Source organism: Thalassophryne amazonica, chromosome 8 (genome assembly GCF_902500255.1).
Source record: "Thalassophryne amazonica chromosome 8, fThaAma1.1, whole genome shotgun sequence".
NCBI lineage: Eukaryota > Metazoa > Chordata > Actinopteri > Batrachoidiformes > Batrachoididae > Thalassophryne > Thalassophryne amazonica.
The window spans coordinates 58499018-58518341 of record NC_047110.1 but is presented as its reverse complement, the minus strand read 5'-3'; the positions used below and the strand labels follow the sequence as shown (position 1 = coordinate 58518341).

At 39.4% G+C, this 19324-nt stretch overlaps 2 protein-coding genes across 2 annotated transcripts; one reads left to right on the top strand and one right to left on the bottom strand.

The window, feature by feature from the left end:
• Positions 1-637: 637 nt before the first annotated feature.
• chid1 (chitinase domain containing 1) lies at positions 638-13609 on the top strand. Its single transcript, XM_034176380.1, has 12 exons — positions 638-1006; positions 5167-5310; positions 5457-5589; positions 7294-7338; positions 7442-7548; positions 7634-7695; positions 7797-7886; positions 7977-8078; positions 8165-8314; positions 12554-12634; positions 12729-12771; positions 12871-13609. Exons 1-12 carry the CDS (start codon positions 902-904, stop codon positions 12967-12969), a joined length of 1161 nt encoding a protein of 386 aa, XP_034032271.1. The 5' UTR covers positions 638-901; the 3' UTR covers positions 12970-13609.
• On the bottom strand, positions 13597-18945 carry gatd1 (glutamine amidotransferase like class 1 domain containing 1). Its single transcript, XM_034176384.1, has 7 exons — positions 18804-18945; positions 18645-18721; positions 14405-14510; positions 14207-14314; positions 14025-14116; positions 13851-13944; positions 13597-13749 (listed from the first exon to the last, which is right to left on the bottom strand). The coding sequence occupies exons 1-7, from the start codon at positions 18850-18852 to the stop codon at positions 13634-13636; spliced, it is 642 nt and encodes a 213-aa protein (XP_034032275.1). The 5' UTR covers positions 18853-18945; the 3' UTR covers positions 13597-13633.
• Positions 18946-19324: the final 379 nt, after the last annotated feature.

Below are 19324 nucleotides of genomic sequence, written 5' to 3'. Positions count from 1 at the left end.
GGAGCTCTGAAAGCGGTCATCTTGAAGTCCTGAGCGATTTCTCTCACCAGGCGTTGGAAGGGCAGTGTATCAGCAGCTTGGTGCTCGAGGACCACAATATTGGAAGCGTTCTTGTGTTATCCTCTGCAGTATTTTTTTATGTATTGTTATATAATTTTATTGCCGAATAAAATAAAATAAAATTCTGGGAGCAGTGGATTTCTGTTAGCGGCGGATCTCTCACAGCGCCACGGTGCCGTGAGGCTTCTTCACACCGATGTTGAAATTTATGCAATTGTTCGCCAAATGCACGAAGTGTAATCACAGCGGCCACCGCGTCATAACCCAAAATGGCCGCGGGACACAAAATGACGTGACCAATACGTCACATGAAAACCCTCTATAAAAAGGTGAAGTCATCCTTTACAGATATTTGAATTTTAGCCCATTGCGAAAATATCCAACAGCACTTGAATTCTTTGCCACTGTAAATTGTTAAGTTAATAGGGGGATATACATCACCATTAGCTACACTCCTGAATTTTAAGGCTAGTTTAGCTGTTTAAATCAACAAAATTTAGCTTGAAAAAGTAAAAATATAAGCTTCGCGTCTTCTTCGGTGGTGCTGGCTTGCGGCGCCTCACAGACCACACGGCATTTATTTTGAAAAAACAACACGGAAGTTACACCGATCATTCACCTCGAAGAAACACGTTGCGCTAAGTTTTCTGTCACAAACATCATTAATCGCTCTGCAATCCAATCGAGGGTGTGTTATACATTCGCAGATTGTACGGAGCCTTTGTGGTATGACATGCTGTTTGTTAATCTGCCACATCTCAGTTAGTCAGGAAGGAAGGAAGGACTTGACCTGCACAACAACTGAAATAAGCCGTTTGCTGCTGCACCACTCTGTAAGGAAATGAGAGCGACATTATTTCTGTTGCTTACAATTTCATGCTGCTGCTTGGTTCGTGCCACTTTGTCCAAAACTGATGTCAAGAAGTCACATAAAGCTGAAGCTGAGGTGAGTAACTTGTAATCGTTGTGAGCAAAGGCACCAGCAACATTTATTTACACCAGGTGGATGGTGACTTTTTTAGGGGATGGTATATGTGATACTTAATAATTAAAATAGTTTGTATGCTTATTATCACGTCATAGAGTGACATGTCATAGTATACAAATACAAATAATGAATGTTTATGAGTTCAATGGTACAAATATTTCATACCATTCACCTCGGCTTCGCCTCATTGAATGGTTTGTTCCAGCTTTCACCGAATTAAATATTCGTTCCATTGAAAGAATGTAAAAACATTCATTATTTGTTTTATATAATGCTAAAATAGATCCTTGTCATTTGATATTTTATTAATTTATAAACAACAGAAAGGGGACTTACATTTTGGTGTTCCACTGTAACGTGTAGTCCAGTGATGCTGTGCACTGACTTCAGACTTTCATAAAAAAGACTTTGTGTAGTTCCTCAGTCCAGCCAAAAATCTCATCAGCGTTTCATGTGAACAGGTCATCATGCATCCAGATGGCTTACAAGCGGAGTTGATTTTGTGTGTGGGTGTGGGTGTAGCAGCTAGGGATGGGTATTGATAAGATTTTATCGATATCGGTGCCATTATCGATTCTGTTTAGCGATCCGATTTCTTATCGATACCTCGTGAATTTTGTACTAAAAGTAGGCTTTACAGGTTTTCTGTGTATTTCATTAAGTCTTAAAGTAAATAAATATGAAATTGCTCACTGTATCCTTGATCTCTGGACATAAATAAAAATAAAACGGTGTTTTACTTTGAAGTTATTCATTCAGACTGGATTCTATCATTCTAACTTGACTTGTGAGAGAGCCGCGCAACGTTTGGAGCTGTGTGAACAGAACGATTCTCGTTTCTTTCTCGCAACAAGACAGGAGTCCCAGTTAGTAACTTTAATCTGCACAAAAGTGACTCATTCAGGGATGAAAGTGGTGAAAAACAAAAAAATTCCAGACAATAAACTGCAGTGAGTGCAGCATCCATTTAGGTGCAAAAAAAAAAAAAAAAAAACTTATTCAGATTCATTCCAGTAGTATTCTGCTCTTACTAGGATGCAGCAGTTTTCTAGTTTGGCAGATAGCTCTGGAGAAAATCACTGAAGAAATTAACAAATTGAAAATATGGTTCGACCGAAACAAACTGTCATTAAACTTAAATAAGACAGGGATGAAATGGAGGTGTAAGAGACACTAGGTGTTCACAGGAAACATTTATTTCTGTATGTATGTATTTATTTATTTATGTATGTTCATTGTTAGTTGCTTTTATATTTTCTGTTGTGTTTCTATTCAGGTTCTTTTTGTCTCTTTCTCTAAAACTGTATATAATAATCATTAGATTATTAATATATAAACAAAAATAAATTTAAGAAATATTACAATTTGAAAACAAATGCACCCGAACATGATGACAGCTGCGACTGCTTAATGCTAACTTTTAACATTGAAAATGCCATAGACATGCTAAGGCATTAGCATGGCTCCTATTTTTAAGTTATAAAATACATCTATCAACTGTTTCAGAAGACTATAACAGGTCGGTTTAACATAGAAAAGGTAAATAATACTCACAGACATATGCTCTTTAGGGTTTTAGCGGGGGAAAATTAAGCAAAAGAAAGAAAGAATAAACGAAGCAATAGATCGAAGCATTGCTTCAATCTGCGAACCACTGTTTTGATTGGTTCAAGGTTCAAAGCAAAGGCGCGCTGCAGAAAAGTTGATTACGGACTCGCTGACAAACACCCCCCAAAACAACGGCCACTCTGAAGGACCGATAACAGAATCGTTAAGCACAAAGCTTATTGATGTCGGTGGATCGAATCATTTCTTAACGATACCCGAAAGGAACCAGTTCTCGATACCCATCCCTAGTAGCAGCATCAGTTACCTCAATCAAATCACCGTGTCTTTGCCCCCCCCGCCACGCCACGCGCACACACTCGCAACTGGCTCAGTCGACTGTGTATGTCCTCAGTGCAGCGAAAAAATAATCACATCACAAATGTGTGCAGCTTTTCTTTCTCTGTTCCTGCCAACAGCCTCCAGACAGCACAGTGGATTTGTTTTGTTTTTTTGTGTGTGTGTGTGTGTGTGTGTGTGTGTGTGTGTGTGTGTGTCTTACAAACAGCGTCAGTTAGCTCAATCAAATTATGTCTCGGGAGAGTCGTTGTGCCCCGTGCGCACACACACGCACGTGCGCAACCTGGTCGGCGCTTGTGCATGCGTGTACTACCAAAAAAAAGACTGTGTACATCCTCAGTGCAGCAAAAAAAAAATCACATCAGAAATGAGTCCAGCTTTTCTTTCTCTCTTCTTGCTAACAGCCTCCAGACAGCACAGTGGATTTGTTTTGTGTGCGTGTGCGCACGAGTGCATGTGCGTGCGCGATCATGTGTGTGCGCGTGCACAAGGATGTGCGTGCAGAGTGCAATGGTACCAAACATATGGAACCAAATTTGCACTCTAAATGGAACCAAGCTGCACTCTAAATGCAATGAACACAAATGGGATGAATTAATCCATGTCATGTGACATACAAAGCACCAATCAAATGACAAGGATCCACTCAGCCGTTATATAAAATACAATGGACATTGACCTTATTTGACCATTACTTTGTAGATCAAACATTCAATATGGTCAAAACGATTCCATTTACCAAAATTTTTGACCCCTGTACAAACTAAAATTGACCACTGTCACCATTATGCTGATTTTACCCCATAACTCCATAATATTTGGTCATAGATAGTAATGGTATTCCACTACATGTACTTGTCACCTTTAATGCAAATTACTTCAACGACACAAATTAATAGGGCACCGCAGTCTCGTTTGAATCCCGCGTGATATCATGGCATTTGACCATTTATGGGGACAGCCAGAGTAGCTGTGGTCTCTCACCTGCAAAACCGCCTTGACACATTTGTGCTGCTGGTCATAAACAAACTGCAACACATGTCCACTTTCCCACAGCATTGTCATTTTTTCTTTGCATTTTCACTTTGTTTGCATGTAATTTGCCCAATAACCCATTGAAAATGTCATGCTTGGTCCCCCGGAAGTAGAGAAATTACGTCATATTTTACCCTTTTAGCACCCACCCTCAAATGAGACTGCGGTGCCCAATTTTCATATATTACACAACAAAGTTGCCATTTAATGGTGCAAGAATCATACACAAAATGTGCACTGTGGGGAAGAAAGTCTGAAAATTCAGTTTATTTTTATGAAAAACAAAAAAAAACTGACTTCTGTGGTTTTCAGAATAATTCTGTAAAAAATCCAGTAAAAATATGTAAGGCAATGGCTATCTGTATTTGTATTGTGAACTTCTTGTGCTATGTAGCGTCTCTCTCATTGGCCAATATAGACCTTGTGATCATGAGGCTGTGTACTTGTACATGCATTTGCTACTGATATGTAGATTCCTGAACTACGTTTTGAATTGAATAGGCACATCTAGTGTCTTGAAGCTCCTGAGCACACCTTATCAAAATAGAGTGCAAAAAGTCTATTTTTCATTTCATCATAACTTTGATGATGGAATTTTTGGTTGCAATGAAAAAGTAAGTCCCTTCGGCTGCTCCCTTGTTTGCACTCGGGGTCGCCACAGCAAATCTAAGGTGGATCTGCGTGTTGAATTGGCACAGGTTTTACGCCAGATGCCCTTCCTAACGCAACTCCACATTACATGGAGAAATGTGGCAGTGGAGGGATTTGAACCCGGAACCTTCTGCACTGAAACCAAGCGCATTAACCACTTGGCCACCACCCCTGCTTTTTGTTTGCAATGAAAACCTGTTTAATTCTGGCTTTTCATGGTACATGATTTGAGATCACTGCATCCTTGACTTAATTAATCGATTATTCAATGGGATATCCAAAACATTTAAACTTTTCAGTGACAGACAGCAGTCTGATGTTACACTATTACTTACTTTCAATAGTTACACCTTCTAGTAAAAGCAGGTGGTTGCCATTGTTTGGAGGTGTGATTGATTGAGTGTAAGTCTGAATATCTGGATTCATATAAATTCGCTTGTCTTTTTTTGTGTGTGTGTGTTTTTCCAAGTAGCGTTGATGTTGGCTTCCAGATGATGTGTCACTGAAATGGCCTCATTTCTCCATAGACTTCCCCATCAGAGTTGTCAGTGTTGGAGAGAGGCCTTGTTGTATCAGACCCACAATGGAAAGACATAGTGAAGGAAGAGAAGAGATACTGTACTCATATCAAAAAAACATTTCAAGGATCAGTTCTTGGATATGTCACACCTGTAAGTTTTGAAATCCAGTTATTACTGATCCATACACTTGCATATCTTTCCGATTAACATTATTGTGGTTTCTCAAGCCGACTGCTTCTATAAATCTTTTTTTTTTGTTTTTTGGCCATCACTTACTGTTATTTCTTTCACTGCAGTGGAATTCTCATGGTTATGACATTGCCAAAATGTTTGGATCCAAACTATCGTCAGTGTCTCCAGTGTGGCTTCAGCTTCATCGACGAGCTCCTGAAACCTTTGATGTAAGAGGTCTCCATGACCATGACTCAGGTAGAGGACCCAACAAAACATGATTTGTAAAGGTGCCTGTACTTCAAAAGAAGAAAACATCTCTGAGGCTTCAGCCACAGGAATGGCTTGGCTGTGGACGTGATTGGTTGCGGTAATGATGAGTAGTGGCATCACCACTGAAGGGAAAATTGGCAGGGCTTGACATTTTTGAGGTTCATTTACTCCATCTGGTGCCACGAAAGCAGCATGTTGCATTCGTTAGGGGCTGTAGCATTGGTTCCTGTTAATAACTGCAATGATTAATTGGTTATTAATCATTGCAGTTAAATTAACTAGTTTGATAATCGATTTGAATCATTAAAAAAAATCTAAATTCTCTGATTTCAGCACCAGATCCAGCACAAATTCTCCTTAAACATTGCTTTTTTGAAAAAAAAAAACGACGGGCCACTTGAATTTCAATAGGCGGCTACGTAGGGGTTAATTGAAGAATTACACAAGGGTTAAAAAAAATGCTCTAATCATATTGAAAACTATACCACATTATTTGTCTGATCATAAAGATTCCAAAAAGGTATAGTTTGGACTATCTACAACTGAATGTTATGGGGTAAAAACCTTAAGAATGGTGACAAAGGTCAGTTTCGGTTTGTACAGGGGTCAAAAGTTAAAGTTGCTCCATTTTTTAGTAAAAAATGGTGCAAATTGTTGATTGAGCTATTTGGATTAATAAATGGAATAATTTTGACTGTGTTGAATGCTTGGTCTCTAAAATCAATGTCAAATGTTGACGTCCATTGAATTTTATGACGTGATTGACATATGTTACCCCGTAATGTGATAACTAAGCATGATACATGGTGCAAACTATTCCTTTTTGAAACCCTATTAAGTCAACCAATAATTTGCATCACCTTTGAACAAAATTGGAGCAACTCTAACTTTTGACCCCTGTGCAAACTGAAACTGAACTTTGTCGTCATTCTTGTTGTTTTTACCCCATAACTCTAGAGAATTCAGTCATAGTCCAAACTATACCTTTTGGAATCTTTACAATCAGACAGATGATGAGGTATAATTTTCAATATAACTGGAGCATTTTTATATTTTGACCCTATGTAATTCTTCAATTGACCCCTACGTGGCCGCCTATTGAAAATTCAAGTGGCCCGCTGTTTTTTCAAAAGAGTAATATCTAAAGTGTACTTTTGCCAAATTTGGTGCTTGTATCACCATTTGAAGGATTTCTGTAAATATTCTGTTATCAGCTGCACTCTCTTTGCTCCTCAAACAGTGAGCCTTTCTTTGTACCAAATCATTACAATTACCTGTTAACATCCTCTGTTTGAAATAGTATTACATTTATATTGTATTTTTCTCATTAGTACTATATTGCGCCATCCAAACTTTTTGATACGTGTTACAGACCTGAAATGCAGGAATGGATATACAATAACAAATGAAATTAAGGTGACGAGAAAAAATGTGAAATATCTTGCGTTTGTATTGTCTGTAATAAAATATAAATCAAAGTAATGCCCAAGTATTTTTTTTTTTTTTGTATTTTTCATGCTTTTTCTGATTTGGTATTGTAGATATTCTGCACTACGTACCAGCATGGAGTGACTTACAGAAACATTTAGTTCTTGTGGAGTTGGAGGACTGGTTCACTGACACCCCCGTAAATCTGCCATCTTTTCTTAATAAAGTCCTACTAGATGATTTGTTCTCTTTTGTTTTCAGGGTGGGTCAAAGCTGTACGCAAATCTAACAAAAAAGTCAGGCTGGGTGAGTAGATGCTTACCAAGTTACCAAGTGTGTGAACTTTTGCTCCGATAACTTTTGCCAGAGAAGTACCGGTAGATGATCTTGTGCTTGTCTTTACCATCAGTGCCTCGGTTGTTATTTGATCGCTGGTCTTATCAGGACTATGTTAGCGTGTTGGGAAGTGAAGATGAAATTGAAGAGCTTACAAGCGAGCTTGTAGATGTTGCAAAGGTAAGTTTAGTACCATGTTTGTGTTACTAGCGGTGCTGGATATAGTAATTATATCACTTCTGTCTTACAAGTCCTGCTTTTGCAGACAGAAGGTTTTGATGGTTTTACTTTGGAACTCTGGAGCCAGCTGGGAGGCAACAAAAGAAAGTGAGTTAGTCTACTGCTACTTCTTTATTGTTTGTTGTACATTATTTGCATGAGATGCATTGCATTTGCAAAGAAAATAACCAGACATCTTTTGCACATAGGGAGCTGGTCCATCTGGTAAAACACATATGTGAGACTTTGAGCAGTAAAAAATTATACTGCATCCTCGTCATTCCACCAGCTCTAACAAGGTGAGTTAGTTGTAGCCCCTCTGCCATTGTACAAATTTCCAAGTAATTAAAACTGGTGCTGACTTGGATTTTTTTTCTTTCTATGATCAGTATGGGACAGCCGGGTATGTTTGGCAGGGAGGAGTTTGAGCAGTTGGCTCCAGTAGTGGATGGATTCAGCCTCATGACGTACGACTACTCCAACACTGGCAGGTACAAATCACAGATGTAATACTTGTGTAATCTAGTCAGCAAGTTACACAGACCTCTCCCCACCCACCACCCCCTTCTTCTTTAAGACCAGGCCCAAGCTCACCCCTGCCCTGGGTGCGAAACTGTGTCCTCCAGTTGTCACCCAATAGTGAGTGGAGGCACAAGATCCTGCTTGGGCTGAACTTATATGGCATTGATTTTGCAGATCAAGCAACAGAACCAATCCTGGGAGGCAGGTAATAAATCACTGAAATAACTGACTTTAACTGAATATTTTAAAATTCATTGTTTAGAAAGGTATGGTTCCTTTTTCCCACAAAATTGACAAATTTACTTTATTTTGAAATCTAGTTTTTATAAAAGTATCTTTTTATTTCTGTGGTATATCACAAAATTACATTTTTATTTGACTTTTGCTGGTATTTATTTTGAGGGAGTTTCATGGCAAATATAGGGAGTTGGTTCTATGAGACCTTTCAGAAGACGTGAAGGATGAAACTGGTTATGTTCCTGCTTCAGTTTTACAATGGTTTTCAGCACGATGAGGTGCAGTTGAAGGTCTACCATCAGGGTTCTAGCTAGGACCGTTTTAGTGCCGGGTAAATTATGTGATCGCGGCTCATAGCTTTGGGGAGCCGCAGGCCCTACGGTCCCCCAAAGCTACAGGGTTTTCATACCACTAAAACATTATTGGCAAGCCCTATTTTAACTCATTTTGAGTGGTTTTAGATGCATTGAAAGCAAGAATAATAAAGAAAAAAATATATATTTATGTTGTAATATTTGTAAGATCAAAGTTCTTTTTTGCATGTTGCTGTCAAAGTCTAAGTTAAATTAAATAACATTGAAAATGTTAAAAACATTATTTAATGGACATAGCATTTACTCTCTTCTTTAAAAATGACACACTGTAGTTTTAATCTAGTGAAGTAGGCAGTTTTTCTGTCATCCTGAGTTTATATATATATATATATGAATGGGATTTTATGACATTTCTTTTTAAACAATATACACCTAATTGCCTTGTTTGAACAAGAGCTGAACCTGGACTGATTTGTCAAACCTGTTCTTTAAAGCCCCGGTCACATGGCACTAACGAAGGACACCAAAGCCAAAACGAAACAATAAATCTGGACTTATGTTGACATCGTTTAACCGTCGTCCAGTTTCGTTCCTGTAGCTGGCGTTTCTTCAGAATTTTCAAACTGTTGAAAAATGTGAACAAATCCTGATGACAATCTCAATTCATCCGTATTCCATTGTGTTTTCTGTCTTGATGGTTCCTTATCGTTTGTGTAGTTCCAATACCGTCAGCGTTTCATTTGGTTGTCGTCCAACCTCCCAAGTCCGATGTCTTGCACCAACTTTGACAATATCTGAACGGATCAATAACTAAAGCTCAGATGAGCTGAATGTGACTCATACATGTGTGGAATGAAAAGGAATATTTTCATACAGAAACAATAGTGGCAAGGACGTTTTATCAACTACTTTAACGATTTACGCATGTTCAAGCTGTCGGTGGCTGGGACGTGCGTGTGTAAATTGTTTCCAGATTATGTGAATGTTGATCAGATTGGAGATACACAACAATCAATGCAAGTCCTTTGTTTGAACACTATTGAAAAAAAAAGAGGTGCAGAAGAAAATCCTTTTTCTAAATTTGTGTATTTTTTTATTATTATTTTTGCAAATTTATTAAAAATAAAAAGCTTAAGAAATCATGTGTACATAAGTATTCACACCCTTTGCTCAATACTTTGTTGATGCACATTCGGCAGCAATTACAGCCTCAGGTCTTCTTGAATATGATGCCACAAGCTTGGTGCACCTGTCTTTAGGCAGTTTTGTCCATTCCTTTTTGCAGCACCTCTCAAGCTCCATCAGGTTGGATGGGGCGTGTCGGTGCTCAGCCATTTTCAGATCTCTCCAGAGATGTTCAATCAGATGCAGGTCTGGGTTCTGGCTGGGTCACTCAAGGACCTTCACAAAATTGTCCTGAAGCCACTCCTTTGATATCTTGGCTGTGTGCTTAGGGTCATTGTCCTGCTGAAAGATGAACCGTCACCCCAGTCTGAGGTCAAGAGCGCTCTGGAGCAGGTTTTCATCTAGAATGTCCCTGTACGTTGCTGCATTCATGTTTCCCTCAATCCTGACTAATCTCCCAGTTCCTGCCACTGAAAAACATCCCCACAGCATAATGCTGCCACCACCATGCTTCACTGTAGGGATGGTGCCTGGTTTCCTACAAACATCACACCTGGCATTCATGCCAAAGAGTCCAATTTTCATCTCATCAGACCAGAGAATTTTGTTTCTTATGGTCTAAGTGTGTTTCAGGTGATTTTTTTTTTTTTGGCAAACTCCAGGCCAGCTGCCATGTGCCTTTTACTAAGAAGTGGCTTCCATCTGGCCATCTACCATACAGGCCTGATTGGTGGCTTGCTGCAGAGATGGTTGCCCTTCCAGAAGGTTCTTCTGTCTCAGAGGTGTACAGACAATTCCTTTGACTTCATGCTTGGTTTGTGCTCTGACATGCACTGTCAACTGTGGGACCTTATATGTAGACAGGTGTGTGTCTTTCCAAATCATGTCCAATCAACTGAATTTACCCCAGGTGGACTCCAATTAAGCTGTAGAAATATCACAAGGATGATCAGTGGAAACATCATAGTTATCAGTGGCGGGCACACTAACCAAAAAGTTAGCTTTGATAACTGTTAATCCACTAGCTGATAAGTTAACCTTTATAAAGCTAAACCGATAAATCCCCAAAAAATTTAGTGGAAGCTACAGATAAAAGCTAAACCATTAACTTTCACTATTGACTTCAGTACACGGCAGCTACTGACACAATAACAAATCAGCGCTTGTCTCAGATCGACCTCTCAGCAAAAGAGACCTGTGATCAGAGAGAAAGGAAAGGGAAGTAAAAGACAATTTCTCTTCACACCATACAGACCTGCTGTCTTGCACAGGCAGACAGTTTTGACTTATGGTTATAATTTTAAACAAACTAATTCCAGACAAGTTACTGAAATTAACATCACGTCTGCGAATGTGTGGCACACTGGCATTAACACTGCCATATACTGCCAGTAGTGTCCATGGCAGTGTGAAGAGTATTTGCCACACATTCGCTAAAAGTGATGGACTTGAACAGAATTTTCAGTTTTCAAATTGCCTTTTTTTACAAATGAAAAAATGACATAGTTACAGATAGATTTTTGTAAAACCCACCGTATGTTTCAGTAACTGTGTGTTATACCGACCAGCCAATCAGCATGTGTGTCTAAATGCTAAAACCTTCAAAATTAGTGTATTACTTTAAAACTTAAACCTGATATTTTTACTTTGTAAAACGACAGACGTGATGTTAATTTCAAAAACGTTTCCGGAAATAGTTTGCTTAAAGTTAGAACCATAAGTCAAAACTGTCTGCCTGTGCAAGACTGCAGTGAAATGGCCAACAGGTCTGTATGGTGTAAAGAGAAATTATCTTTTTTTTCCCCCCCTCCTTTGCTCCCCCTTCCTTTCTCTGTGCTAGTCACCTCTCTTCTGCCTGTGGATGATAGAGCTCTACCATTCATGGCTGTCTGTCTGCTGCAAAACACGTAACAGACAGGCACTAAAATCTTTGATTTCAGATTTTACAAATGTTTTTAACTGTTAAGCTTTATTCACTATGCCCCCAAAAATATGTTAGCGGTTTACAAGTTAGCGGAACTAAACTTATCGGAGGATAATTGGTCCGCTGATGGTTTTCATAGTTATGTGCAAAGCTAATCCGCTAATGAAAACGTTAGCTTTGATAATTAGCGGTTAGCGGAACTTTGCCCAGTATCCTGTCAGTTATGAGGGTAGCCTGAAAACTTCTAAGGCTCCCCATGAAGGAGTAATGCATTAACTGCATTATAGTGAGCCTTAGAACTTTTCAGCCTACCCTTGTACACCTGAGTTATCAGGTGCTTCAGCTTCATGGCAAAGGCTGTGAATAATGTGCCTGTGATCTTTTTTTTTTTTTTTGTCATTTTTTATAAATTCGCAAAAATTTAAAAAAGAAGTGCTGTGAATAGTTTCTGGATGCACTGTATATACACACACGTGTGCATATGTATATCAAAAGGGACTACACAAGGATGTGTGCCTTTCCAAATCATGTCTAATCAATTGAATTTACCCCAGGTGGACTCCAAGGAAGCTGTAGAAACATCTCAAGGATAATCAGTGGAAACAGGATGCACCTGAGCTCAATTTTGAGTTTCATGGCAAAGGCTGTGAATACTTACGTACACGTGATTCCTTAGTTTTGGTCATTTTTAATAAATTAAGATGAATCAAAAAAATGTAGATGAAGTGAAGCACTGTGAATACTTTCTGGATGTACTGTACATACAGACACACGTGTGCATGTATATCTAAAGGGACTACGCCTTTACCTGTGTCTCGTGTGTGTGTTCCTCACCTCTCTGCAGATACATTGAGATCTTGCGTGAATTCAAGCCAAAACTTCTCTGGGATGAGTATTCTGCAGAGCATTATTTCACTTACAAACGGTACTTAATGCATGAAAATGAGTGAATGAATATCACCTAAATTTTAAATGTGTAATGTACATTTTAACAAGAGCGTTTACTTATTTCTTTTCAGAAACAGCGCAGCTAAGCATGTAGTTTACTATCCATCGTTGAAGGTAACTATTACATTTTGAGCCCATTGGTAGACAAACATTTTTTAAATCTGTTGGATGCTTTCATTATTATTACATTAATGTTTTTCATGTATTTTATAGTCCATCTTCCTGAGGATCTCTTTAGCTTCAGAACTTGGCACAGGAATTTCCTTATGGGAATTAGGACAAGGGCTGGATTACTTCTATGACCTCCTTTGAGAACAAGGCATCTTTCTCACAGCTGTCAACTTTGGATCATCAGCACATGGATTTTTGTTCTTCCAAATATAGTTAATCACAAAACATGCTCGACTTGCAGTTTTTTTTCCCCCTCATGACAGAAATGAACTTTCAACATGGATGAGTTAATAATCAACAGGTGCCATTCCTGGATTTGAGATTGTTTGATCACAGCAGACCATTGATTAGTTGAGTTTTATTCCTTTTGACATTGTGCAGCATCATTTCCACTCAGCAGTCTATGCATGACACAATATTTACAAAGTGAAATGGTTGCATTGTTGCCGAGAGCTCTTCACAGTTGACGTGCCATATCTGCAGCAAACTCATCTTAAAGTGACGTTAAACCTTCTGTTGAGCTTATAGTTGTTTGAATGCTGCTCTTCAGAAACATCTAGGATTCCTTCTCACTTCCTGGTATCGATGCTCGAGATGCATCTGCTCCCAACATCCAAGTGTGTTTGCTATTTAAATTATTTTGGATGTGTAGATTTTTATAATGTTTGTAACAGTCACATTGACAAGAAAATTAACTTGCATATACAAATGTTGCCAAATGCAATCTGTTCTCAGTGTCCCCCTCCTCATGAACGTCTGTACATAAAAGTGGAACAGTTGTTGATCCTTTTTTTTTTTTTTTTTTTTACTTGCTGCTACAGAGCAGGAGGAGATTATTTACAGCAAGTGAGGTTGACTGGATGTTCTGACCAGTAATTAGGTGTCTGTCTACTACCACATGCACGCCATCTTCTTCACTTGCTGGAATAACAAAGCAGAAAACATCAAATATTGGAGTTTAGTTTGAGAAATTCAGATTATGGGACCTGTCCACTGAGGATCTGCTCTGCTGGTGAGCTCACCTGTGTATGATCCACCGCTGTCTTTAACAAAGTCCTCTACAATCAAGGGCAGGTTGGCAAAGTCAGGCCTCCGCACCAGTTCAAACACTGACGGCTTTGAATCAAACACAAACAGTCATGTTAACAAGAAATGTTTGAGCACGTTCCCCTCATTCACACTTGAGGGACACTAACCCCCGTTAAACTGTAGCCGCTGAAAATCCACCGCTGGCCCTCAGTGGCACAGCACAGGGCCGATACACCCTGACCCACAGCACAAACAGGCTCTGTACACACAGAGGGAAACACAACAGAAATCTGCACATGAGACTTACGGATTACAGACAGACTGCTCTCCACCTGAGCATCACACTCACTGTGGTAAGATATGAAGTGGGTGAGAATGCGGTACAGAGAACCGCTGTGTGCCAGGTCGTTCAGGGCTCCAGGGCAGTCTGGGATGAGCAATGCCTGGTATCGAGCACCTACAACAGGTCATTGTGACACACAGTGACCTTACGCTGAGCACAGGACAATAAAAAGCAGTCAAACAGCAGTGAGGTGATTATTCTTACCATCTATAGATTCCAGTTTGGCTGGAGTCGCGTAAGGTTTGACACTGAAGTCCTGCACCCATCTGGCAGTGCTTTCGTCGATCCCAACAAAATCTATGGGCTTCCCCTGCAATTCAAATAAGCTTTTAGCTCAGTCTCTGCCCGCAGTACCTCTGAGAGGGCATGATTTTGTCAAATAAGGGCAAGAACTACTGCTTCAAGCCAATTCTTAATCGCATGGAATGTAAATGGCCCCTTTTTTCTGTATTATCAGCGCTTTAACTTGGGGTTTTTGTGCACTGTATTAGTGTACTTTTTGTTATTGCCATTTATTGTTTCATTGTAAGAGCTCATTTTGTTTAGTGCTTTGATTCCTGAGGAAGCTGCATGTGAATAGTCACTATATGTAATATTAATACATTTTTTGGTGGTATATAGGTCAGACTGGAGTATGTCACAGGACGTTTCAAATTAATAATAATTTAAAAAACCCTGCACCCCCAAAAACAGTCGTTATCTACGAACCACAGTAGGCAGCACATTTTTAGTGAGATTTATAGTTAGCCGTACTTCCAGTTGCACTGTAACTGGTGAGGTGTTAAAAATGCATCCAATATTTGTAAATTAGACTGGACATACTAAGTAAAAAATAATAAATATACTATGCAACATAACTGCATCCCACACTGCTTTGTATGCTTCAATATTTTACATGACGGCCATAAATATCCAGTTACCGTGGACATATTTGTGTTTCTTGATTTTTTTGTCTTTTGTCCAACGAGTCAATAAGCAGGTAAGTATGCACATAGCTAACATTTAGTACTGATAAATGTCTGAAAGTTCCATGTTCACAGTACAGCGGGCCCACTGAGATCACTAACCCGACCTCTGTGTCCTCTCCAAACTTTCATGGTCACACTTCCAAAATAGGATAAACTTGCCCAGCTTTCTCGTAGACACGTACAAATAAAAACAAGCACTCGTACAGAGGTTCAGCAGATGGAAAAAGACAAAAACACTGAATGTTTACGTCACAATGCATTCTGGGTCGATTTCCCTACATGTCATTATTATTCTAATGTAATTTTTTAAATCAGTCATTCATTTTTGTTCATCATCATGAATTTGGGAGCTCAGCCTGTGACCACTAGGCACAGCTTAAGGAGTCATGAGGAGTCTTTAGGTATGGTGATGAAAGTCCAAGTCTTTCGGCTCCTGGTGCTTTTGAGTTGCAAGCTAGCTAAGATGAAGACTGGCTGTCTTTGACACTAGGTCTCTTCAGAGAATCCTTGGGTACCACTGGAATGACTATGTCAAATGAGCAGTTACTTAGGGAGACTCTTGAAGTATACTACAACAAATCCTAACCCTGACCCTTTGAGAACAGTCATCGTTGGAGCTTCATGTCACCATGTTGGTCAAACACAACCAGGGAGCAATCTGATCTGAAAGTATCAATGGACATTGAAGAAGCCTACTTTTGCAGTCCTACTTCCACTTTGACTGGGTAACTTGAAGGTATGTCAATAAAGGAACTCACAGGTAACAAGACTTGTGGGATGTGAAGCCTGATGCCCTGCTTGGAATAGACTGACATTCGGGTATGGCTGAACTTAGTCAGTTGTGGGGCTGAATCTACTTTCAGTCAATATTTTTCAAATCTATTAATCGATTACTTTGTCAACACAAAATTTAACACTTTTTATGACATTAATTACTGTCAGACCAAGGGATGCTGCAAATACTTAGAAACACTTTAGGTTCCAAAATCTGACACTAAAAAGTTAAGTTTCGGGGTGAAATGTGTCATCTCCTCTCTGTAAATCCGAACCATCACTTTTGAACAGCAGCTCAGAAGCTTCGTTTTCGGATGGAGCAGGTTCTTTTCCCTCTGTCAGTCATTGGGATGTTTCTGTTTTGCTAATTAGGATGTCACACACTGCAGAGAATTGCTGAGTGAAATGTTTTCCTGAACGGAGTGGCTATACATCCAACCGTTGGTTCAATAAAGTAAATACGCGAGCATATACGCCCAACCACAACTGACCAATGAGCGCGCTTGTAAGTTCACTTCCGGTTCCAACGTGGGTAAAAAGGGTGAATATTTTCTCGCTGTCTGTGGGAGGGTTTGCAGCCCACGGAGGGGCTGTGATCTAAAGTGGTTCTGTTTGGCTCATTACACCCAGGGAACTGTGTCAAACTAACACCATTTTACAGACAACAAGCAGCATGTTGTTCATAAAAACTGTTTTGTCGTCGTTAACAGGCTTCCGTTCAAAATGCCTATGAAGTTTGTCTGCATTCATCCATTGCGGTGTTCTTTTTGCAGTAATTAAAGACGCCGTCGTTAAATGTGTCAAACATACGCCACAATAGAGCCTTAAAAAAGTGGTGTAAAAAACGTAGTTTAGATGCACCAAACATGTCAAATACACAATCACGATTGGGCGAATAAGGTAAGACATTATCTGCCCAACGGTTGGGTGAATAGCCTTTGCCTTTCTGGAAATGCACCTGCTAACGCTCAGTGTGAGGAATAAAATACATCAGAGGTCACTAATTATTAGCACGTGTGCAGACACTTACAGTAGTGTCCAGAATAATAGTAGTGCTATGTGACTAAAAAGATTAATCCAGGTTTTGAGTATATTTCTTATTGTTACATGGGAAACAAGGTACCAGTAGATTCAGTAGATTCTCTCAAATCCAACAAGACCAAGCAATCATGATATGCACACTCTTAAGGCTATGAAATTGGGCTATTAGTAAAAAAAAAAATGTAGAAAAGGGAGTGTTCACAATAATAGTAGCATCTGCTGTTGACACTACAAACTCAAAACTATGTTCAAACTGCTTTTTTTTAGCAATCCTGTGAATCACTAAACTAGTATTTAGTTGTATAACCACAGTTTTTCATGATTTCTTCACATCTGCGAGGCATTAATTTTGTTGGTTTGGAACCAAGATTTTGCTCGTTTACTAGTGTGCTTGGGGGTCATTGTCTTGTTGAAACACCCATTTCAAGGGCATGTCCTCTTCAGCATAAGGCAACATGACCTCTTCAAGTATTTTGACATATCCAAACTGATCCATGATACCTGGTGTACGATATATAGGCCCAACACCATAGTAGGAGAAACATGCCCATATCATGATGCTTGCACCACCATGCTTCACTGTCTTCACTGTGAACTTTGGCTTGAATTCAGAGTTTAGGGATCGTCTCACAAACTGTCTGCAGCCCTTCGACCCCCCCCCCCAAAAAAAACAAAATTTTACTCTCATCAGTCCACAAAATATTCCTCCATTTCTCTTTAGGCCAGTTGATGTGTTCTTTGGTAAATTGTAACCGCTTCTGCACGTCTTTTATTTAACAGAGGGACTTTGTGGGGGATTCTTGCAAATAAATTAGCTTCACACAGGCGTCTTCTAACTGTCACAGCACTTACAGGTAATTCCAGACTGTCTTTGATCATCCTGGAACTGATCAATGGGTGAGCCTTTGCCATTCTGGTTATTCTTTTATCCATTTTGATGGTTGTTTTCCGTTTTCTTCCACGCGTCTCTGGTTTTTTGTCCATTTTAAAGCAATGGAGATCACTGTAGATGAACAGCCTATAATTTTTTTGCACCTGCGTATAAGTTTTCCCCTCTCCAATCAACTTTTTAATCAAACTATGCTGTTCTTCTGAACAATGTTATGAACGTCCCATTTTCCTCAGGCTTTCAAAGAGAAAAGCATGTTCAACAGGTGCTGGCTTCATCCTTACATAGGGGACACCTGATTCACACCTGTTTGTTCCACAAAATTGACGAACTCACTGACTGAATGCCACACTACTATTATTGTGAACACCCCCTTTCTACTTTTTTTTTTTTACTAATAGCCCAATTTCATATAAGAAATATACTCAAAACCTGGATTAATCTTTTTAGTCACATAGCACTACTATTATTCTGAACACTACTGTATAATCATGAGTACTTTTATGTTGTCTTACTAACTGGGACGTTAAAAAACGTGACACGTCTTTTAAAAGCCAAGATCTTAGTTCTGACACAGGACAATTTCAATCCCAGACACTGAGTCCGCGCTCAGCCATGGAAGATGGAACAGAATTAATTTCCTTCATGTACATTTTCATATGGTGTGTGAAGATTTACCAAAATTCAAGTGGTTTTAGAGGAATTGCACTTTCAGACTCACACAGATGGATCAGAAATGTAAAGTTGTGCATTTTTCTGTAGAAAGTCTTACCCCAGGCGTGGCTGTCTGCAGGTTAAAGGCAGAGGTACAAAGACTGAAGGACTGATGGAATGATTTTGCTGACACACCTGAAGGAAGGGGGAAAAAAACAAGCGTGTTCTGGTGCTGCTAGAAGAAAAAAAACATAATGCTCAGAGATACTGAACCAACCTTGAGGAGTCGAACTGGCCACAATCAAACACGTTGGTTTTGCTGACATTTTTTTTTTCTTGCTCCTTTTAAGTCAAATATTTGAATTCCGGATGAAAACCGTGAGCAAAACACTGATGAAGCGGAAATGCGATTTGTCAGCTGACATCCGCCGATTATTTCAAAATAAAAGCTTAATCAGAACGGCAGCAGTTGCTGTTTCTTGCAAAATAAATAAATAAAATTATATGTAGCGTTTTAGCTCCGGGCCATTAGGTGTATCTATCCCAAAACGGACAGGATTGTATTTCTGTGAATGAACCAACAAGAATTTGAATAGTTAATTATTTTTTGATGTCCAGGGAGGGTTTTTTTTATTTATTTATTTATTTGATTGATTAGTTATACTGCATAATGTGTGTTGTATGTGGGAGGTGATGGTCTCGTGGTTACAGTGGGCTTGCACCAGGGGGGTCCTCATTCTAACCCCCGTCTGGAAGTAACGTCATATGGGCCCTTGGGCAAGGTCCGGTGTGTGGTGA

Coding starts and splice junctions, on each gene's coding strand:
- gatd1 (XM_034176384.1), bottom strand. CDS start 18,852: ATGTCAGCAAAACCAACGTGTTTGATTGTGGCCAGTTCGACTCCTCAA. Junction 14,511..18,644: donor TGCAGACAGCCACGCCTGGG/GTAAGACTTTCT, acceptor TTTGAATTGCAG/GGGAAGCCCATAGATTTTGT. Junction 13,945..14,024: donor GCGGCTACAGTTTAACGGGG/GTTAGTGTCCCT, acceptor TTTGATTCAAAG/CCGTCAGTGTTTGAACTGGT.
- chid1 (XM_034176380.1), top strand. CDS start 902: ATGAGAGCGACATTATTTCTGTTGCTTACAATTTCATGCTGCTGCTTG. Junction 7,887..7,976: donor ATTCCACCAGCTCTAACAAG/GTGAGTTAGTTG, acceptor TTCTATGATCAG/TATGGGACAGCCGGGTATGT. Junction 12,772..12,870: donor TTTACTATCCATCGTTGAAG/GTAACTATTACA, acceptor TGTATTTTATAG/TCCATCTTCCTGAGGATCTC.